General features: G+C 39.5%; 1 protein-coding gene across 2 annotated transcripts in view; it reads right to left on the bottom strand.

Moving 5' to 3' along the window:
* SMAD1 (SMAD family member 1) overlaps positions 1-24,212 on the bottom strand; it is a 126,322-nt gene that overhangs the window by 65,440 nt on the left and 36,670 nt on the right. For both annotated transcript variants that reach the window (XM_006872271.1, XM_006872270.1), the window contains exon 2: positions 9,682-10,258. In XM_006872271.1, coding sequence (XP_006872333.1) covers positions 9,682-10,081 — 400 coding nt within the window. In that variant the 5' untranslated portion in view covers positions 10,082-10,258. The remainder of the gene's footprint in view (positions 1-9,681; positions 10,259-24,212) is intronic.

Genomic DNA, 24,212 nt, shown 5'->3' with positions numbered 1-24,212 from the left:
AAGGCATATGCTGAGTCAATTCCATTCAAGGTAGGTCAGCTCAGAAGGATTATACCTTGAATTTCTCAAAGGTAACAAGATGATCATGGGGGCTTAATTATGAAGAAGTTTTAATAAAATTGAAAATTGCGCCAGTGAGGAAAAGGCCAGGAAATCACTGAGGAATTTTTCCCACCACCACAATGCATCTGTTCATTCTGTGAAGGTAAGCAAGGGCTATTCTATGAGAATTTAATGAGAGCCCTACTCCATCCATTCAACAGTCCTGATCTTGCCTCCTCTTCAGACTTCTTTTTGTTCCCCAAACTCAAAAAACATTTCAAAGGTTTAAGATTTGAGTCTCCTGAGGATGCCTGAAATTGCCATTTTGATGTCTGTAAATCAAAGAGCATAGACTTCTTCAGGGAATGATTAGAAAGACAAAAACACTCTTATAGTCCTAGATGGCGAATGTGTCACGAAACAATAAAGAGCTTCACATTTTGTTACTTTTGTTTAATAAAGGCTTATACGATTTTGTAGCAATTATTTTCACTTACCCTTTTAGGTGTGTTTTGTGTATGAAGAAGCTTCAAAAAGTTCATGGAAAAATTGCACTATCTTTTCCTTCCATTTTCCCCTGAACTTTTTAAAGCCCCTTGTATCTATACCTGTACTACATACGCTGGAATAAAATGTCTACATGTGTTATTGTTAAGTGTGCTTTTTTATGACTACTCTTAGGTTTATACGAGCTAACTGCATCCAAGAAGAAAACCAAAGTCTCAGAGAAGAAACTAGTCTATAGGGCTGAAAGTCACAACCTCATCTACCCCAAGACCTGAAGAACTAGATGGTGCCTGATAACTACTACCCACCATTCTGATCAGTGCCACATAGATGGATCTGGATTCAACAGGAGAAAAATGCAGTACAGTACAAATTCCTAAGAAGTCCAGACTTACTGGATCAGTTGAGACTGGAGGACTTCCTGAGATTACTGCCTGTTGTTGTTGTTAGGTGCCATCGAGTCAGTACCGACTCATAGTGACCTTATTTATGCACAGCAGAACAAAACACTGCCCAATTCTGGGCCAACATCACTACTGTTACCATGCTTGAGCCCACTGATTCTGCCACTTTGCCATCTCGCTGGGGGTCTTCCTCTTTTTCTCTGACCCTCCACCTTACCAAACATGATATCCTTCTCTAGCAACTGGTCCCTCCTGACAATATGTCCAAAGTATGAGAGATGAAGTTTGGTCATCTTGGCCTCTAAGGAGCATTCTGGCTGCACTTCTTCCAACACAGATCTGTTTGTTCCTAAGATACTCTTTAAGCCTTGTACAAAAGCTATCCCCTGAGGTCACCTTTAGTGAAATAACACATTGGCACACAAAATAAAGTGGCATGGGCTATATTAAAAAAACAACAACAACAAAAACATTTCTCTGATACCAAAAGGTCAACAATTACTCCTAAGTAAAGATGAAAAGACAAGAAGAGTAGGGAAACCAGAGTACTGGAAATGGAACAACCAGAATCAGAAAAGTTCCACGTGCCCTTTACTCAGCTCCTCCCCAGGATACAATCTTGCAAAACGACACATCACAATCAGAAATTAATGACAATGTTGACACACTGTTAAACATGTAACTAATGTCACTGAACAACTTGTATAAAGTTGTCAAATAATTTATTAGCTGTGTAAACTTTAGGTGGAAACTCAATATTTAAAAAAAAAACAAAAATCTTGTAACTGCATCCTCAGTCCTCAGTCCTATTCAGCTGAACACACCGTGCTATATAATTATTTGCATGTCAATCTTTCTTGTCCAAAATATTCAAAACACTTGTAATCAGACTCATGCACAGCCTATCACCAGTCAGATACACTGGAATGAAAAGTTGATACTTTAACTCTTCCATCCCCCCAATTCATATATTAATGGCAAGACTTTTTTTTTTTTTTTTTTAAATCTAATTAGGTTAATGTTTTTATGATCACTGGCTTATACAAACACATTCACCACACAGTGAACCAATGTATTTTTAAAAATAAATTCTCATTTTTAAAAAGTAACTATTGATTTGATTCTATCTTGACTCTTATATACGTCTTTTAAATGTTCTGGGTGACAAAAATGAGAAATTCACAGAGCCTCTGCTACATCCTGAGGTACAATGGTTGTCTGGAAGAAAAGACCAATTGTGAAAGAGCTGTGAGCTGCACTACCTGATTCTTCATTGTTGTTGTTGTTGTTGTTAAGTCGCTTCCGACCCATAGCAACCCTATATAGGGTTTCCAAGGAGCGACTGGTGAGCTTGAACCACCAAACTTGTGGTTCAAACTGTCTGCTGGCTCCTGCACATTAACCCACAGTGCCACACCAGGACTCCAAGCTGATTCTTTTCAGAACACTGCTTTTAAAGTGAGGTAACTGTCAATTCACATGCAGTTTTAAGAAATATACTGACCAATTTCATATGCTCTTTAGCCAGCTTCCCCCAGTACTAACATCTTGCAAAGCTACAGTGCAGCATCATAACCATGACACTGGCATGGAGATAGTCAGGATGTAGAACAAACATTTCTGTCCACCACCAGGCTCTGTCATATTGGCAAGTCCTTTCTGCCCTCACTCCCTCCTAACTCCTAGTATCCACAAAGCTAGCTGCTTGCTCTCTTTCTTTCCATTTCTACAATTTAATACTTTCTTTTTAAGGTAAAACTTACCTAGTCATAGTGGTTACGAATCGGACTGCGAACCTTAAGGTCAGCGGTTCGAAACTACCAGCCGCTCCGCGGGAGAAAGATGAGGCTTTCTACTCCCGTAAGGATTTACACCCTCGGAAACCCTGTACAGGGTCGCTATGGGTCGGAACCGACTCGACGGCACTTAACAACAACAACAAGGTAGCCGCCAGCCAGGGAGTGGCGCTGTGGGTCAATGTTCTGGACTGCAAAGTCATTTGAACCACAGGGTCCGTGGTTCAAGCTTACCAGGCACTCCTTGGGAACCCTATACATGGTCTATATGGTTGGGAACCAACATGACGGCACTTAACAACAACAACAACAACAACAACAACAAGGCAGCCAGAGTTACAACTCACATTCAAATACAACAGGTGAAGAGGATTTCAGGTGCATTTTAATTTTAAACAGCTGCAGCCATTATGCTGACAATGAGAGCACCTGGAAGCAAGCTCCAGGTTGTTACTTTAAAGATCAAAATGGAAATCTCAGCGCTTCAAGCTCAGGTTTAATATGGCCTTTCAAGTTGATTAAGTTCAAAGTGAAGAAGATAACTTTCAGGAACCATGTGAAAAACAAAATAAATAAATAAGGCCAGATGGCAGGAAGTCTCTATTCAGGCTTTTTAAGAGCAGCAGATAGCAACTGAATGGTCGTTTCAATACCACAGTTAGATGACTTATGTTACCATTGTCAGCATATACCTTGGTAAAGAAATAAGAAAGCCTACATTTAATTCAACCACTAATAAGTAGCCTTGCTTATGAAGACTAATAAAAGCCCAAGTAAACAGTCCACCTGTTACATCATCAGCAGGGTCAGAGTCTTCAGAAACTACCTGAACTTTGTTTCTATTTCCTGTATCTGTCTAGACATTTGCATTAAAAGAAATTCCTGAGATCACTTCCTACTTTCCCAAAGAATCATTTCTCAGTAAGGGTCAAGGTGCACCTTTTAGTTAAGAGGAAAGTTCTTTCTCTCACACATACACATCTGTGCTGTTGTTAACTAGAATGAATACAAGTTGAGGCAATGTGTTTCTGTAACTTCTCCACTAATATTTTTAGATATTATAACACAATGACTAGCAAAGGTTAAGGAAAAATTTTAACTCCTTAAACCCATGAAATTATTTTTGATGAAAGAAACAAAAGATAATACACATAAATTTGCATGAATCCAAATAACACAGCATTCTTTTCTCCCCCCTTTCCCCATCCCCTTAGAGATATCTCACCACATTTTGTGGCAGTATTGATCTTAAAGGACAGCAACAGAAATGGAAATTCCAGAAAGAGAAGGTCATTTTACATGTATCAGAATGTGCAAAGTTCCAAATACTTAATTATTTAAAAGATGAACTCATTAAACATCTCTTTTTCGATAAGAGACTTCCCCTGGTCAATTGAACTTGATGATTTCCCTAAAGCAGTGGTTCTTCAAACTTTAGCAGGTATCAGAATCAACTAAAGAGCTTGTAAAACCCAGACTGCTGGGCTCCACCCCCCAGAGTTCACTTCAGTAGATCTGTGAAAGAGTCTTAGAATTTGCATTTCTAAGAAGTTCCCAAGTGATACTGAGCAACCACACTTTGAAAACAGGACTTTGTGGTGCTGTAGGATAAGCACTGGACCTCCAGGTCGGTTTGACCTCAAGGTTGGAGGTTCAAACTCACCACGTGCTCCTCGGAAACCCTATACAGGGTCGCTATGGGTATAGGTCTCCGATAGCATAGTGGTTACGAATCAGGCTGTGAACTGCAAGGTTAGCAGTTCGAAACTACCAGCTGTTCTGTGGGAGAAAGATGAGGCTTTCTGCTCCCGTAAAGATGTACAGCCTCGGAAACCCTGTATAGGATCGCTATAAGTCAGAACCAACTCCACGGCACATAACAACAACCACATGAGTATAGGCTGCTATAAGTCGGAACTGCTATGAGCTGGCACTTAACAACAACAACCCTTGAGGATACTGCCAGTTTTTATTAATTTTTTTTTCTCCAAAAATGTTGGAACTTCAGAAAACATCAACTTTGGGAGACTTCAAAGTTAAAACTGAAGAACTGCTCTTTGAAATGCTGAATCTGTGATAAAATAGTTAACATGTTGTACTTGCTACCTGTTGTTGGATAAATGCTACCTGGTACTATGCCATCCCACTGACGGGTTGGGGATCAGACTGTTGTGATCTATAGGGTTCAATGGCTGATTTTCACAAGTCTGTGAACTCCACAGAAGCCTGTTTAGCATCACAGTGACACACAAGTCTCCACTGGCAGAGTGGTTAACATATGGCCCCTACCCTTAGGGAGCTTATTTACATCTTGCAGAGAAGACCAACACAACAATAATTAAGTATGAAGAAATCCAAGTTGCTATAGGAGGTGGAGACATAACTTACCTGAAGTCGGGGGAAGGGAATATCAAGAAAGACTTCCCAATGAAACCAAGTATCACTAAGCTCAGAGCCGGAAAGTTGAATAAGACTGAGCAAGGAAAAGAGGGAGGAGGCAAGAGATCCAGGCAGAGGAAATGTGCAAGAGGTGTTTACAAGGCTCATGGGCACAAAATATGGACGCGTGGGACACAGAGCAAAAACAGCAAGCTAACACCACAGCATGGAGGGCTCTGTCTAAACTTCGAGGAACAATGGGAAATGGGAGTATGACATGAACATAACTGCATCTTAAAAAAAATCTCTCTCGGTGGTTAACAGTCACGATGAAACACTGGAAGCTTGGAGCAGAGCGGGGGTGGGGGAGCTGCTGATGTTGTAAATATTATATCCACGCTGTTGATGTTAAGTGCGGTCCAGTTGGTTCTGACTCATAGCAACCCCTGTACAACATTTCCAAGGAGCCGCTGGCTAGTGGGTTTGAGCCGCCAACCAACTGGTTAGCAATCCAGTGCTTATCCTACAGCACCATGCAAAGACACCATTGTCATTGTTGTTGTTAGGTGCCACTGAGTCGGTTCCAACCCATAGCAACTCTGTATAGGATTTCTAAGAAGCAGCTGGTGAGCTTGAAGCCCCAATCTTGCAGTTCACACTGACTTTGCAGTCCGACACATTAATCCACAGCGCCACACCAGGACTCCAACTCTGGTGTTTACTAAATGGTGGTGGTGGTGATGATGTGCCGTGGAGTCGGTTCCGACTCATAGCGACCCTGTACAGGGTTTCCGAGGCTGTAAATCTTTACGGGAGTAGAAAGCCTCATCTTTCTCCCGTGGAACAGCTGGTAGTTTTTGAACTGCTGACCTTAAGGTTCGCAGCCTGATTCGTAATTTACTGAAGGAACACTGACTTGAATTCAAAATGCTTCCATATCAAAAGGTGTCTCATTTCATAGTTATCTGACACTTTTAACTTCTATGTCCCTCAGTTTCAACTCCTGTATATAAACACCTGCTGCCTGCATCAGGACAACACCAACCTATAGCGACCATTTTACCGCACAGAGTGGAACTGCCCCATAAGGGTTCCAGGGGTGTCATCTTCATAGAAGCACACTGTCACATATCTCTCCCACAGAATGGCTGGTGGGTTCAAACCACCCACCTCTGTCAGCAGTCAGCACTCAGCCACTGTGCCAACAAGGCTACTATATACAAAACAAAACAAAAACTGCCATTGAGTCGAAGCAAAAAGACAAAGTAGGACTAACTGCTTCTTAGGGTGTCTGACTCTGTAAATCTTTACAGGAGTTGTTGTTGTTAAGTGTCGTCAAATCAGTTCCGACCCATAGTAACACTGTATAAGGTTTCCAAGGAGCATCTGGTGAGCTTGAACTACCAACCCTGCAGTTCAAATGGCTTTTCAGTCTGGTGCACTGACCCACAGTGCCATACCAGAATCTCTTATTTCTTTCCCACCTAGAGAGGCTGGTGGGTTAGAACCGCAGACCTTGTGTGATTAGTAGCCTAGCGCTTAATCCATGGCACTACTAGATTTCCTTTCTTTATGTATGCGATCGTTGTTTGATGTCACTGAGTTGGTTCCAACCCTGCGTGAAGTTTCCGAGGCTCTAAATCTTTACAAAGCAGAAAGCCTCCTCTTTCTTCTATAAAGCAGCTCGTAAGTTTGAACTTCCAACCCTGTGGTTAGTAAGCCAGTGCTTATCCCACAATACCACCAGCACTCCTTTTGTTAAGTACGTTGTTGTTAAGTGTCGTCAGGTCAGTTCCGATTCACAGTGATCCTATATAAGGTTTCTGAGGAGCAGTTGCTGGGTTTGAGGCAATGTCCTTGTGGTTAGTAGTCCAGTGCTTATCTGATAGTGCCACACCAAGATTCCTTATTTATGTTGTTAACTGCCATCAATTTGGTTCTGACTCACAGCAACCCTGTATAGGTCCTGGGGTTTCCAAGGATCAACTGGCAAGTTTGAAGCCCTAACTTTGCAGTTAGCAGTCCAGTGCTTACTCTACAGAACCATACCAGAATTCCTTTATGTATGTTGTTACGTGCTGGCAAATCAGCTCTGACTCATAGCAACCCTGAGTAGGGTTTCTGAGGAGCAGCTGGTGGGTTTGAACTATTCTCCTTGTGGTTAGCAGTCCAGTGCTTATCTTATAGCACCACACCATGACTCCTTATTTATGCTGTTAAGTGTTATTAAGGCAGTTTGGACTCACAGTGACCCTGTATAGGGTCTCAAAAGAATGGTTCGTGAGTTTGAATCACCGACCTTACAGTCAACAGCCCACTGGTTACCCTACAGCACCACACTAGGAGTCTTCACTATGGATTTCTTAAAATCACTATACTACACTATACTATAGGGATCAAACAATCATGTACCCAAATAACCTTGTTTGTACATATTATAGCACACTAATTTTTATTCTCCCAAACTTTTAGCCCCATCTGAATTGTTGGCTACAATAAGAACATGTATTTCTGTGTTTCTTTATTTTTTTTTTTCTGAAAAACAACAACACACAACTATGTAACTGGTATGGTAGTGGTGGTGGGTGTGTGCTGTGGAGTCAGCTAAAACTCATGGAAGACACTATATAGAGTTTCTGAGGCTGTAAATCTTTATGGGAGCAGAAAATCTCATCTTTCTTCTACAGAGTGAATGGTAGATTCAAATGACCGACCGACCTTGAGGTTAGCAGCCCAGCTTGTAATCTACTAGACTACCACAGCTCCTGAACTGGTATAATAAGCAATGAAAATTGTCTGCATTCGAATAAGAAGAGTTCTGGAAGGATGCTGGAAAAATTCAACTGTATGCCTAACCAAGAAAATTGTAACAAAAAATTTCCTTTTTAAAATGATACAATAAAAATACAAGAGATTAAGTTGTATAGAAATAAATCAAACCAAAGTTGCGCAAGTACTGAGAGGAAAACATTGTAAAGCCTTATGTAAATGTTTAAAATATTAAATTCAATAATGTAACTACGTCAATACTCCTTAAATGAGTCCAATAAAATCCCGAGTTTTCCATAGATTTTGACAAAATAATCCTAAAGCGTATAATCTAGAAATCTCAAAAACAATGTTAAATGAAAACAAAGTAAATTATGTAAGCATACTCTCTAATACCATTACATAAAATTTATAAATACAGAAAACAATAATACATATTGTTATGGATTTATACCTATGTAATAAGAGTACAAAGACATGCAAGGGAAAGATAAACATCAAATTTAGAATACTGGTTACTGAAAAAGTGAATGATCTCAGAAAGGCATAAATTCAGGTTTCAGTTTTATGTATAATCTTATTCGTTACACTATTCCTGAGTTTTTAAACCTCTTTTTGTATGTCTTAAATATTCTAAAAACAAACCATAAAACATAAAATTATCTTTTGCTTGAAAACCACATTATATGATCTAGTTCAATTGTTCTCAAACACCAATACAATAGCTGTATCACCTGAAGTGTCCGCTAAAAACACCAATTACCAGTCTCTGTCTCAGAATGTGAATTTCTGAAAGGTAAACCATGTGATTCAAAGATCCATGTAATCGCTAGGTAACCCACTAACTATTAACCCTAACCCTAACCCACTGACAAAATTGTTTCCAATATGACAATGATAGAATTAAATGCTTAAAATGGCTTGGTCATTCCCTCACTGATGCAACCGTGTAAATGCGGATTCTAATTTGAAGGTAAAACCATAATACATTAAAATATATCCTTTACTATATTGGTTCTGACTCATAGCAACCCTGTATAGGTCCTGGGGTTTCCAAAGAGCGACTGGCAAGTTTGAATCACTAACCTTGCAGTTAGCAGTCCAGTGCTTATTCTACAGCACCATACCAGAATTCCTTTATATATGTTGTTAAGTGCTGGCAAAATGGCTTGACCCCCGCCTCCCCCACCCCCCGCAAAAGTTCATACATGTGGAAACTAGTAATATCTTATAAATTAATAGTATCCAGTGATTTTGTAAGAGACAATCATTCCTTCATATCCTCCACGGGGAATGTGTCATAGTTACAGTCCACTGGAGACCATCAAGCATGCTACTCTTCAATATGAAGTGGTAACAGTCCTGACAAGAGTCCTCCTGATGTACTTCCCATTCCAGTTACATGGACCACAGCACCCTGGCTCCCTGACTTTCCAAACTGCCTTTTCCCGTAATCATTTTACAGCCAAATGAAGTCTAGAGAAATGCACAGAACCAAAGGGCAACAGAAAAATTAAATTCAGAATGAAGACAATTTACTAAAAGTTGTCTTGTAATGACAATTTGGATAGCTTTCCTCCTAGGACATAGCATTAATTCAAACAGACTCAGGAGTTAGCATGCATGAAACACTGAAAGGCTGGCAAACCTATATAGCTATTAACTTCTCCCAATATCTTAAAATTATAACTAAAAATATGAAAAGGAATTATCTCAATAATAAAAAAGAAAAGACAAATCTGCTATTGGCACACACACCATTCAGTATCAGAGGATTCACTTACCAGGGCTTTCTACTCTCTTGTAGTGGTAGGGATTGATGCAGACCTCTTTCTGCTTGGAACCAAATGGAAACTCACAGCATTCGAGTGGTTTCAGTTCATGGTGGCTCTGAAGATCAGGCCAGCGCCACACACGGCAGTAAATGACATGGGGCAGTCCCTTGCGGTGGGACACTTGCAACCTGCCATCCAGAGACCGAGGAATGGTGACACAGTTACTTGGTTGCCCCGGACAACTCAAGGCTTTCTCCAGTTCTTCCATGGCACCTTTCTTTTTCTTCAGTTTCTTCACCAAAGCATCAACAGCTTTCTCCGCCCATTTTTCTTCTTCATCACCCTGTTTCCACCCAAGAAGTCTCTTCACGGCTGGACTTGTGAAGGAAAATAAACTTGTCACATTCATAATGACTGCACTTGATGTACACTCCTTGGGGATGTGAGATAAAGGGGTCTCCTGATGCAAAAGGACAGCAGAAGAGGCTTCACTTTATTTACATAGGATAATTTCTGTTCGTTTTGAGGTCCTAAAAAGCAGAAATTACCACTCCAAGTGCTTCAAAAAGCAATCCAAAGGCAACACCTAGAAAAGAAAAAAGATAAAAAAATAAATAAATAAAAATAAATTATCCCCATCACACAACCTCCATTTATTAAGCAAATATTAAGTTGTTGTTGTTAAGTGCGGTCGAGTCGGTTCCAACTCACAGTGACCCTGTATAAGGTTTCCGAGGCTTTACATTTTCACAGGAACAGAAAGAATCACGTTTCTCCAGTGGAGAGGCTTGCAGGTTTGAACCATGAACTTTGTGGTTCGAAGTCTACTGCTTATCATATGCAACCACTACATTCCCCAAATACTAAGTGTTGGATACTATTTTAAGTGCTTTATTGTACTATGGTGGTTTTATACTTTAATATCCATTTAAACTAGGTTAATACAACTATTGCCATTTTACAGGATGAATAAACAGAAACATAAAGAGTAAATATGTCATTGTTTACATGGGTACTGAGATATAATCAATGATTGTTGTTTATTGTTTTTAAGTGCCATTGAGTCCATTCCCACTCTTAACGATCAAGTATAGGGTTTCCGAGTGGCATCTGGTGGGTCTGAACCACAGACCTTGTGGTTCAATCTGACCTTATGGTCCAGTGCATTATCCTGAAGTGCCATGCATCAGGCCTCTGTTAAGTGCGGTACAGTAAAAAAATTCAAGGTCTCAACAGATATTGTAGTGTTTTATATTTAGATTCATTTATAACATGTAAAAGTACATTTGAAATCACACCTCAATCAAGAAAATCAGAAAGCAACAGGAAAGGATAAAAACACCTTAGTCTTAACAGCTCTGTTTGGGGCTGCTAAAAGAAAGGGTAGCTAAAAGTTCTACCATAGAAATGTAGCAACATCTAAGGGTGCCTATCTCTGGTAATGTTGAGGTTACAAGTCGGGCTACTAACTTCAAGGTCAGCAGTTCGAAACTACCAGCTGCTCCACAGGAGAAAGATGAGGCTTTCTGCTCCCATAAAGATTTATAGCCTCGGAAACCCTATACAATAGGGTCACAAACCGACTCCACAACACAAACATCACCATCCAGTATGAAGGAGTCTGGCATGGCACTGCAGGATAAGCACTGGACTGCAGGGTCGGTCTCAACCTGAAGGCCAATGGTTCAAACTCACCAGCTGCTCCTCAGAAACCCTATATACAGGGTTTGGAACTGACTTGAAGGTACTTAACAACAACAATATTCAAGCTTGAGGCTTTGGGTTAGTTAAGTAAGGTGGAAAGTTTATAACCACTTTAAACAAACTTTTTGCTTTTTATTGATATGAAAAGAAGAAGACACATTGAAGGCACACTCTCTACCTAACCCCCTTTAGTAAGGTTGCCTCACTTAAGCCTCCTAGGTTTCAACTGATGAGAACACAAGGGGTGAAAGAACTTAATTAACTTTATGCAAACTCTGGTTAAGATGGCGCAGCATGTGTCAGACAGACTTCCTGCCAAGCTTAACTATAAAAGCGTAATAAAATACAAATAACCACCACTAACAACAAAACCAGCTCTTTCAAGATCTCAAAGAGCGAAGAAGGTACCCAGGACTAGAGAGGCGCCAGGATCTTGGAGAGAAAGAAAAAGCACTGAGCATTCTTCCCTGTTTTCCTCTCAAGTCACTTGCCAGTTGCTGATGCTCCAGCAGGGACAGCCCAGCAGCCAGTCAGAAAGTGGAAACTAAGAAGCTGAAAAATTAAAGAGAGTTTTCCGTAGTCTGTGTTGAGGAGAACAAAATTAAATAAATGATGAAGGTGGGGGCCTGCTGAAGAGGAAGAAATACTCCAGGATCCTAGGTTTCTGTTGAGACCTCTGAGGGAGTAGGTCTTGTGTAAGAGGAAACCTAATATCAACTTGTCTTTACAGAGGAAGACAGCTCACCTATGGCCTCTCTCAGTTTGTATTTACAATGTAAATAAATCAATGAAAAGTTACCATGCATGCTAGGAGACAGGACCAAATGACCAAAACAGAAGAGAAGCAGTCCTAAAAGGTGACCCACATAGTAGAGTTAACAAACGCAGACATGTAAAATATGTCAGTAACACAGGATTAATGTACTCAAGGAAACAGAAGACAAGACAGAAATTTTCACCAGAGTACTGGACACTAGAAAAGAAGAAATGAATGAAATTCTAAGCCTGAAGTATATAGTAACTTGAAAGAAGACTTCAGCAAGATGGTTTTAATAGCACAAGATCAGTTAAAAAATATCCATCATCAAGCACAAATGGGGAGGGGGGAAAGGTTGAAAATAAAGGGGAAAAAACTGAAGAGCCAGTGTTGTTGTTGTTGTTAAGTGCCATCAAGTTGGTACCAACTCATAGCGACCTTATGCACAGCAGAACAAAACACTGCCGGATCCTGGGTCGTAAGATACATAAAAATCACTTGCTGTGTTGTTAAGTATCACTGAGTCATATCTGACTCAAAGCAACCCTGTATAGGGTTTGCGAGGAGTGTCTGGTGGGTCTGAACAGCTGACCCTGCAGTTAGCAGTCCAGTACTTATCCTACAGTGCCACGCCATATATTTTCAGACCCAAAGGAAGAGAAAAGATGTGGCAAAAGTGTTATGAAGGGGCTTGAAAAAAAGTTCATGGAAAATGGAATTAAGAGATAATGAAATTTTTCCGTGAACTTTCTGAAGCCCCCTCGTATTTAGATACAGACCAATAAGTTTTCAAAACCAATGACTGACATTTAGTCAAATATTCATTAAGTTCTACAAATCTTAAAAAAAAAAAAAAAATTTTAAATCATAGTGTTGCTGTTAAGTACCATCCAGTTAGTTCTGACTCATAGCAACCTTGTAGTTAGCAGCTCTGTGCTTATCCTATAGTGCCACACCAGCACTCCAAAAAATAATATATCATAGTATAGTTGCTGAAAACAAATCTTCAAAGACCACCATATTTCCTTCCAATAAACACAATAAAACTGACAGATTTTTCAATAGAAACAATGAGTACAAGAGGACAACTAAATGGCATGTTTAACATGCCAAACACAAATAGCTGGCAATGTAAAATTCATACTTAGAGAAAAAAAAGGTATTCAAATATGATTGCAAAATAAAGTTGCATTCCAACTACAAAACCTGAAAAAAAAATGGCTAGAAGATTGACAATTAAAACAAATAAAAACCAAAATACTTTGTTGTTAAGTGCTGTTGAGTTGGTTCCAACTCATAGAGACCCTGTATAGGGTTTCCAAGGTGCAACTTGTGGGTTTGAACTGCTGAACTTGTGGTTTGAAGTCTAGTACTGATCCTACAGTGCCACACCAGAAGTCCTAACACTTTAGGGATAAGAAAAAAGATCCTAGAAAAAAGCAGGAAAAAAATGAAGAGCAAAGGGTAAATACGTAAGGTTACATAAATACTGACCTTACAAAACCATGAAAGAAATGTCTATGGTGCTTAAAATATAGGTAGAATTAAAATGCATGATAAGAGCAGAAAAAGCAGGAAGGGGTAAATGAAGTGAGACTTCAAAGGTCTTTGCATTGCCCAAGCTATGGTAAAAGCATTTATTTATAATAAGATTCCACATTTTAACATAAATAATAAAAAGTTATTTGTTTTTGTAAACTGTGCAACTTCCCCCATGCATTATTTCAGTAAACATGCTACGCCAATTTCCACGTTATATAAGTGGACGCATCAGTTACATGGGTGCATCATTTGGGGCTGGAGGATAAGCACTGGATTGCTAAATACAAGATTGGTGGTTCAAGCCCATCAGTCTCTCCTCAGAAATCCTATACAGAGTCACTATGAGTCAGAATTGATGCAATGGCACTTAACAATTACAATAATAAAATTATTTGATAAAAATACATAATACTTCTGTATTTTCAGTATTTTCCTGTGTCTAAATACAAGGGGGCTTCAAGAAACACTTATAACTTTCAGTGTCATAAGCAACTACTAAAAGAATAATTAAAAAAAAAAACACATAAAAAGGTAATGTTGTTAAGAGTCATTGAGTACCTTTTGGCTCACAGTGACCCTGTATAGGCTTCCTGAGGAGATGCTGGTGGGTTTCAACTGTCAACCTTACGGTAAGCAGTCCAATGCTTATCCTACAGTGCCACAAGGTAAGAGAAGTGCTAAAATTAATTTTTAAATGTGAATAATCCAAAACATATAAAAGCAAAAGAAGGAGCATGTAATAGATGGGACACATAGAAAATAATTACTAAAATTTAAATCGAATCCTGAAAATATCAGTAATTAAATACTAAAGACTGAACATGGCAATTAGAAGATGGGGTTGGGGAACACTACCTAACTATATGGTATTACAAGAGACACATCTTAAACATAAGGACACAGAAAGATTGAAAGGAACAGAGTGAAAAATGATACATTATGCAAAGGATAACGAACAGGAGTGGGGAACGTCCAGACCGCAGGCCATATAAAGCCTTTGAAATCATTTGGTTTGGCCCTGCCAAGGAAACCACAGTTCTAGCCATCACACTATTGTTGCTAAGTGCTGTAGAGTCGGCTCTGACCCATAGCAAACCTGTATAGAGTTTCTGTGGTGCGACTTGGTGAGCTTGAACCAATGACCTTGCAGTTCACACCAACTTAGCAATCCAAACCATTCACCTGCAGCGCCACACCAGGACTCCATCACACTGCTCTTATTGTTAAGTGCCATTTCCAACCCATAAGGGCCCTGTATAGAGTTTCCAAGGAGCGGCTGGTGAGTTTAAAATGCCAATCTTGCAACACTGGACTCCTTTGGTGGTGATGGTAGTGTGCCATGGAGTTGGTTCCAACTCTTAGTGACCTCTTCCTACGGTTTCAGAGGCTGTAAATCTTTATGGGAGCAGAAAGCCGCATCTTTCTCCCACAGAACAGCTGGTAGTTTTGAACTGCTGACCTTGAGATTAACAGCCTGACTCGTAACCACTATACTACCAGAATTCTTTTGTTGTTGTTGTTAAGTGCCATCAAGTCAGTTCTGACCCACAGCGACCCTGTATACGGTTTCTGAGGAGTGACTGGTGAGCCTGAACTGCTGACCATGTGGTTTAAATTAACGTTGCAGTTCAGCGCATTAACCCACAGTGTTACACCAGGACTTCAGAACTCCTTTGTTGTAGTTAAGTGCCACTGAGTCGTTTCTGACCCACAGCAACCCTGCATAGGGTTTCTGAGGAGCACCTGGGTTAATTAAATATTTGACCAAATACAGCAGGATAATTTCTAAGCTGATAATTTTATATGGCCCGCTAATGATATTTTAGCAGAAAAAAGGCTCTCCACCCCTGCTCTAAGGCAAGAAGTACCACCAGAGGGAGAAAAACAAGGCACTTCTTGTGTGGCACTGTGGATCAGCACTGGACTACAAACCACAAGGTCAGTAGTTCAAATCTACCAGCTGCTCCTTAAAAACTCTATACAGGGTCGGTATGAGTCGGAACCAACTCAATTACACTTAATAACAACAATAACAGTCTCAAACCCAAACACATAAAACAAAATCTGAAAACTAAATTATGAAATGGCAAACTCACAATCATAGTGAGAGACTAGCACAGTAATTGATAAAGCAAGCAAACAGAATTTAAAAGATCTAGAAGATTAACAACATGTTTAACAAACTTGATCCTCTTCATATACATAGATGATCATGGAACCCAACAACTCTACAGTAGGTACTATTTTCAAATACGGATGAGATACTAACCCAAATTGACCATGTAATGGAGCACAAAACAAATCTCAACATATTATCAAAGGAATAAAATCATACAGACTACTTCCTTTTATCATAGCATAATTAAGAAGTCAATAGCAAAAACACTGTTACTGAAAATAACCATACTTGTAATTAACCAGCTGTTGTTGTTGTTAGGTGCCATCAAGTTTGGTACCGATTCACAGCTAAATGAAACACTGCCCAATCCTGGGCCAATCTTACTGCTGTTGCCACGCTTGAGTCCATGGATGGCCAATCCATCTTGTTGGGGGTCTTCCTCTTTTTCTCTGACCCTCCACCTTTCTAAACATGATATCCTTCTCCAGCGACTGGTAAAAGGAATCACAGTAAATATTTAAAAAGTAAATATTTAAAATATTTAAAAAGTATTTTTAACTGAATGTGACACATAAAATCTTGTGAGATATGGCTCAAGCCACCCTTAGAGGGTAATTTACAGTCTTACATATATATACCAGAGTCTGTCTGAGTAGTGCAAATGGTTAATGATGACCAAAAGGTGGAAGGTGAAGTCCACCTAGAAGTGCCTTAGGATTGAAAGGTCTGGGGATCTACTTCTGAAACTAGCCAATGAAAACCCATGAACAGTTGCCAAAAGAACAAGAATGACAACTTCTTTGTAATCCTCCACTCACAGCTGTTACACACAAGGGGTCACCATGAGTCAGAATTGATACAACAGTATTAGTTTTTTTTTAATGACACATTAAAAAGAAAAAAAGACTGAAAACTAATGTTCTATTTATCCACTGCACTTCTTAAAAAGAGTAAAATTAAACCCAAGGAAAGCAGAAGGCAATGAAAATAGAAACAAAGTATAAAACTAACAAAACCCCCAAATGTATAATTGAGAAAAAACCACAAGATCAAAAGCTGATTCTGTGGAAAGATTAAAAAAAAAAAAAAATCCTACCACTGGACCAAAAAACAACATTCTTATAAACTGAGAAAAGATTGAAGTTGTCAAGGACTTCACTCTTATTGGATCAACTATCAACACTCATGGAACCAGTATTCAAGAAATCAAACAACATATTGCATTAGGCAAATCTGCTGCACAGGAACTTTTTAAAGTGTTCAAGGGCAAAGATGTCAGCTTGAGGAATAAAGCGCGCCTGACCCAAACCATGGTATTTCAATAACTTCATATGCATGCGAAAGCTGGACAGTGAATAAGGAAGACTATAGAAGAATTCATGCTTTTGAGTTATGGTGTTGGAGGAGAATATTGAAAGTGCCATGGGCTGCCAAAAGAACCAACAGATCTGTGTTAGAAGTGCAGCCTGAGTGCTCCTGGGAGGTCAAGATGGCCAAACTTCATCTCTCATACTTGGGACATGTTGTCAGAAGGTGTCAGTTGCTGGAGAAGGATATCGTATTTGGTAGGGTAGAGGGTCAGAGAAAAAGAGTAAGACCCCCAGTGAGATGGACTGGCAAAGCGGCAGCATCAATGGGCTCAAATGTGGCAACAATAGGAGGTTGGCCCAGGACCGGGCAGTGTTTCATTCTGCTGTGCATAGGACGCTATGAGTTGGTACCGACTCGATGGCACCTAACAACAACAACATGGGAAGTCCTTTAGGAGTTCTTACATTTACAGAAAAGGAAAGAAAAGCAAAGACTACATTATCATCAGTTTACATTTGGTCAGAATGTACCAATTGATATGATCATTTACTTTTCATAGAGGTTAGCTTTGCAAAAAAAACGAGTTTCTTTGTAGTCCTCTAGCCACAACTCATTGAGGAAATGTATTTCTAGTTATATGCTCCTATGGTCTTTACTTCTGCTCTGAAATGGCTGCCATATATTTTAAGCAATGATTTTAAACAGAAAGAGTAGTAAGTGTGTATAAAAAATACTTTGGAAAGGTTTGAAACTATTGCTGATGAAATTTGTTACATAAGGCAAGTGTGTTTGGGTAGGAAAAAGGAATTAAGAATGACCATTCTAGACTTCTGTGTTCACTACTGAAATGGACACTGATCAAACAAAGCTGTGCTGAGAGCCTGTAACACCTGGCACAGTGCTAGACCCAGGGGATACTGAGGGGATTTAAAGCTGGCATCTTGGAGAGACTACAATCTGACAGAATAACTGTGTGCCCTGTGCGCTAACTGGGAAAGGCTATGTTGAGAAGTTTTCCTGAACCATCTCCAGGGCCTCAGCCAGAAGGAATGCCATGCATGGCTGTCCCATCGTTGACCAAGGGCAGAGGAATAAGAAGAGACTCAGGCAGTGTGATAAAACAGATAAAAGCAGTAATATATAAAAACTGAGAATAAAAGAACAATCAATTCCAGGGAAACTAAACAGTTTTCCCAAAGCCTTAAAGGATAAGCACACTTTGGGGAAGAAAAACAAAACAAAAAACAGCTAACATTTTGAGTGCCCACTTACATGATGGGCTTTGTTCACCAGATGGTAGCTGGTTCCTCTTTTACAGATACGGACTCTGTATCAGATATCCGAAGAGAAGCTGGTGGGTTTGAACCACCGACCTTACGTTTAGCAGTACGTTTGTCCTACAGTGCCACACCAGGAAAATTAAGTAAAAAAGTTTAAATAACCTGTCCAAAGTTACATACCCAAATGTCCATGGCAGAGCCAGGATTTGAAACTTGCATGTCTGGCTCTAGACCCTGTACTTTTTAACCACTCTTCTAAATTGCTAGCGCTAATACACATGCAATAGAAGTGATGGGATTTAATCTGGTTGGGGACAATGCTGTCAGCTGCTGTACAATCAATCCGCATTCATGGCTACTTCAAGAGTACAGAGTACAACTGCTCCAGTGGGGTTTCAATGTCATGACTTTTGGGAAGCAGATTCCCAGACCTGTCTCCTGAGGGGCATCTGGGTAGGTTGAAACCCCCAATACACCAAGGTGATAAGAAAGTCTGGGCAAGAGTGTCAAGAGTCTATCTTTTTCTGTGGACAACTGGAAGTTTAAAATCAGAGGATCGATGTGATCACATTGTTTCAGACAGACTGCTCAGACAATACGCTCAATCCAATGCAGGAAGACCTCTCCATAACGGGAGAAACAACTACTGTCTCTACAAACTTCAGGGGCCAGTTGAGTGGTGGATTATGTCTTGATGTCCTGTAAGAAACTAGCAGGGCAACATCACAAGCCCAGTACTAGACACAACAAAACGCACACTAGTAACTAAATTTTGCCTAATATTTTAAAAATTACAAGTCAAACAAGCAATCTATCTGATACCAGAAACTCAAATGAGCCCTTGATACTGTGGCCTTGGCAAGACAACTGATTTTTTACTTTTTTCTGCCCTTTTTGTACTTCCTGACTTAGTTTATGTCCAAAGTTAAGTGGCCTTATCAGTTTAAAGTGCAAAATAAAAACATGAGTCAGCAAACAGAGATTTCCTTCCCTCTTCACCAAATACAAACATTTCACACTGACATGAAAAAAGAGGCATTTATCTAGTAATGAACACACACACACACACACACACACACACACACACACCGCCAACAGCCTTAACAATATTAGAGTTTTGTTCCAATGACTTCACGTGCAGAAATGTACTCCAAGGAAATAATTTGAACTAGAAAGGGAAAAAGAGTTTGCACAAAAATTTTCATCACAGCATTATATGTGATAGGAAATGTGGGGGGAGGGAGAACACACCAAAGCTGGTGTGGCACTATAGGATCTACATTGGACTGCGAACTACAAGGTCGGCAGCTCAAACCCACCAGCTGCCCCTTGGAAACCCTACACAGGGTTCTTATGAGTCAGAACCCTGAGTCTTATGCGATATTACTTAACAACAGTAACAACAAAAATAGGAACATACTTAAGTAAGCTATAGTACATCATTCAATGAATCCTCAGGTGCCCTTAAAAACTATATATATAAAGACTATTAATAACTTGAGATAAAACCTTAAGCAGGACATAAAACTATGCATATTAACACGAATAACTATGTAAAGGAAATATATCAAAATATTGTGACTGGGGTAGAAAAATTAGTAATGTATCTCTCTCTTACTTTACTATGCTTTTCAAACACTCTTTAATGAGAAGGTGCTCACTTTCCATTTAAAACAAATTTTCACCATCTCTGTTTGCAAGTGACCTCCTGCTGTGTGCTGTAGGATCAGCACTGGACTGTGAACCACAAGATCACCAGCTGCTCCTTGGAAACCAAGGGTCCCTATGAGTTGAAACCAACTCAACAGCACTAACAACAAAATTTGCAAGTTCCCTTGGTTCAGCGTTAGAATCCTTGCCTTCCAGATGTGAGACCTCAGTTCAATTCCTGGCCATTGGGCTTCATGTCATCCATTACCCATCTGTCAGTAGAGGCTTTCATGTTGATATGATGCTGAACAGGTTTCAGTGAAACTTCCAGACTAAGACAGACTAGAAAGAAAGGCCTGGCAATCAACTTCTTAAAATCAATCAATGAAAATCCTCTGGATTCTAACAGTCTGATCCGCAACCAACCAACCAACAATGGGGATTGTAAAGAACTTGTTATTGTAATGTGCCGTGGAGTCGGTTCTGACTCAGTGACTCTGTACAGGGTTTCCAAGGCTGTAAATCTTGACGGGAGCAGAAAGTCTCATCTTTCTCCCACGGAACAGCTGGTAGTTTCAAACTGCTGACCCTGAGGTTCTCAGCCCAATTCCTAACCACTACACTACCAGAGCTCCTTTGTAAAGGACTACGAAGTGTTTTATTACTCAGTGCATGGAGTCATCATGGAGCTAACAAAAACACTGCTAATTAGTAAAACTTCCTATCAATTCATTCACCAAATCCACAGAAAAACTCTACATTAAAATCAGCTTGGTCTTCTAGTGTGATCCATTTTGGGATGAAATAAAACAAACAGTGTCATGGTACTAAATGTAGACCCTTTTCCCATGGAGTCTTACCCACAGGAAGGACTTCTATTTGTGTTGTTGTTGGTAAATGCTGCACAATAGAACAAAACATTGTGTAATCCTGAGCCATCATCACTCTCATTTCTATGCTTGAGACCACTGGTGCAGTGACTGTGTCAATCCATCTTGTTGGGGGTCTTCATATTTTTCACTGACACTCTGCCAAGCATGACTGTCCTTCTCCAGAGACTGGTCTCTCCTGATAACATGTCCAAAGTATGTAAGACCAAGTCTCATCATCCTCCCTTCAAAGGAGCATTTTGGTTGTACTACTTCCAACACAGATTTGTTCATTCTTCTAGCAATCCATGGTGTATTTACCAACACCATAATTCAAAGGCATCAATTCTGTTAGTACAGTTGTTGTTGCTGTTAAGTGCTATTGAGTTGGTTCCAACTCACAGCCACCCTGTATAGGGTTTCTGAGGAGTGGCTGGTGAGCTTGAACTGCCCATCTTACGGTTCAAACCAATCTTGCAGTCCAGTGCATTAACCCACAGAGGCTAAGTAACAAAACTATTCTTATAATACTCCTCTTGATAAAGTTAATTTCACAATTTAGTAGTATTCTTTAATGTTAAAAGGACAAAAACTTTTTATTTTTTTTAATTGTGAACTGAGTGATTTGCAGGTAAGATCATCAGTTTTACATTCAACAAAGTATATACTTTGTTTTGTCTCAATGATTGCAGTCCCATCCATGTAACAGTTATCCCACTTTCTCCCTGTGGTTACCCATGTACAGATATCCTTTCAAACTCCTATTTGCCGGATATATAAAAAAATGTATATTACACTCTTCCTCCCATACCTACTCAGCCTGTCTCTGTGCACATATGTACACACAGAACATTCTTGTTCCAACGCTGTGTAAATATCACTATTTACCTCTATCCGCTTTAACCCGGTGCACATTTCCCTGTGTCTTCATCTATCTTCACCAGTCTTCTGCTAACCTACCTCTCTCTTCTTGTACATTGCCCTCCCCATCATCTGAGCTTTCATGTATCTAACCTCTAGGGAACAACAAACCTCCCTCCCCTGATAATCATCAAAGAATGTTTCTTTTAGTATGAAAACCTTTTCTTGACTTATTTACCATAGTGGTGTCATACAGCATTTTTCCTTTTGCAATTGACTTAATTTCGCTCAGCATACAGTCCTCCAGGTTCAACCGTGGTATGGGGTATTTTGCAGATTCACCATTATTCTTCAACGCTGCACAGTACTGCATTGTGTGTATGTACCGAAGTTTGTTTATCCATTCTTCCAGTGATGGGCACTTAGGCAGTCTCTATCTTTCTGCTATTGTGCTGGAATGAACATCCCATATAGTGCTGGGATGAACATCAGTGTGCATATATCTACTCGGGTCCTGACTCTTATGTCTTGTAGATATATACAAAGTAGAGGGATTGCTGGGTCATTCTACTTCCAACTTTCTGAGGAAACGCCACACCATTTTCCATAGTGGTTGAACCATTATACAGTCCCGCCACCAACATAGGAGGGTCCAGTCTCTCCAAATCCTAGCCAGAATTTGTTGTTTTGTCTTTTCCAACTTTGTTATTAATGCTGGTGTGAGATGATATCTCACTGTTGTTTTGATTTGCATCTCTCTAATGGCTAAGGATCATGAACATTTCTTCTTATGTTTGTTGGCTGCCTCAACGTCTTCTTTGGTGAAGTGTCTGTTCATGTCCTATGTAAAGCGTCAAAGCTTTTTAAATACCCCTAACAGTTATGTTACTTACTTTACATTTAAAAGAAACCTAATTAACCAATTGCACAACAATGGGCATTTTCTCCACCTCAACCTCTTCTAGTATAAAACATATAATTATCCAACCATGTGAGTAACAATAAAATACACTCTGACATTCAATACCTTACAGATTATAAATCCCAACATAAAGTTTTAAAACAACTATATCTGAAGATACAATGAACAACAAGAACAAAAAGGTAGCTGCCAAGTGTTACAAACTTTTAATGAAAGGATGAAGGGACAGGAGACAAAGAATAACCAAATGCCCTTTGTGTCCAGTTTTGGAGTAGAGGAAGCGTTATGATTTGTGCACTGGCATGGAATTCAGTGGACTAGACAAAATAAATGATTGCATTAAATATTGAAGGCATAATTAAATTATTCAATAAAATAAACATAAAACTTAAGCTGTAAAACGTGATGGGGTAGGGGGAATCAAAGACTTTTAGCATCTTAAAAAAAGTTAAGTGACAGGACATAAATGTCTATTGTCAGTGAAGCAAGCAATCTATTTCCCCCCACTTCTTGTGCTTAGACACATTACTCTGTATTAGCTCTAATGGTAAAAAAAATCATGGCACCAAAGTCAAAAGAACAAAGGGACTAAAAGCTGATTAACTTCTCTTTAAAACTGTTTTACAGCTAGGTAAGTTAGTCAAGAAAAAAATACCACTTCACAAAAATTACTTTTTAAAACAATTTGATCATTTATATATATAAATAAAGTGATCATATATATATATATATGTAAAATGATCAAATTGCTTTAAAAAAGTAATTTTTGTGAAGTTGTCTTTTTATATACATTTTTCATAATATAAAATTATTTTAAATATAATACAAAATACTTGTGTGTATATATAGAAACAAATGAACACACCAACCGTGTGCATATTTACTGGCTTACACCATTCTAAGTTATCTACTGCTGCTCTAACAGAAATACCCCAAGTGGATGGCTTTAACAAACAGAAATTTAATCTCTCTCAGTTCGTGAGGTTCTCAGTTCTTGAGGTTAGGAGTAGATTCAGAGTGCAGGCTCTTGGGGAAGGCTCTCTCTTTGTCAGATCTGGGAAAAGGACCTTGTCTCCTTCTACCATGTTATATGCCTAGCATTCCTTGGAGATCTCCGTATGTCTTGATATTAATCTTCCTGGGATCTAGGAGCTTCACAGTACAAGGACCACCCCCCAACACACTCCACCTAGGTCCAAAAGGTACACTCCACCACTGGTAAGTAGGTCCCTCTGAGCTCTTGTCACTTCTCTCTCCTTTAATATCTCAAAAGAGATTGATTTAAGATACAACCCTATCCTGTAGATTTCATCTGGCCACATTAACATAAAAGAAGTAAGGATTTACAACACATAAGATAATTATTAGATCAGAGTGGATCACATCATGAGGAGTGCCTACATAAGATTAAATCTCACCATAGAGGATTACTGTGTCTTAACTGCCATGCCAGTGAGAATCCAAGCCCAGCCAAGATGACACAAACCTTAACTCACAACCATCCACCAGCTTTCTTCTTAAAACG

The sequence above is a fragment of the Chrysochloris asiatica genome, unplaced genomic scaffold, assembly GCF_000296735.1.
Source record: "Chrysochloris asiatica unplaced genomic scaffold, ChrAsi1.0 scaffold00190, whole genome shotgun sequence".
NCBI lineage: Eukaryota > Metazoa > Chordata > Mammalia > Afrosoricida > Chrysochloridae > Chrysochloris > Chrysochloris asiatica.
The sequence above is the reverse complement of the archived record's forward strand: the minus strand, read 5'-3'. Positions and strand labels throughout refer to the sequence as shown.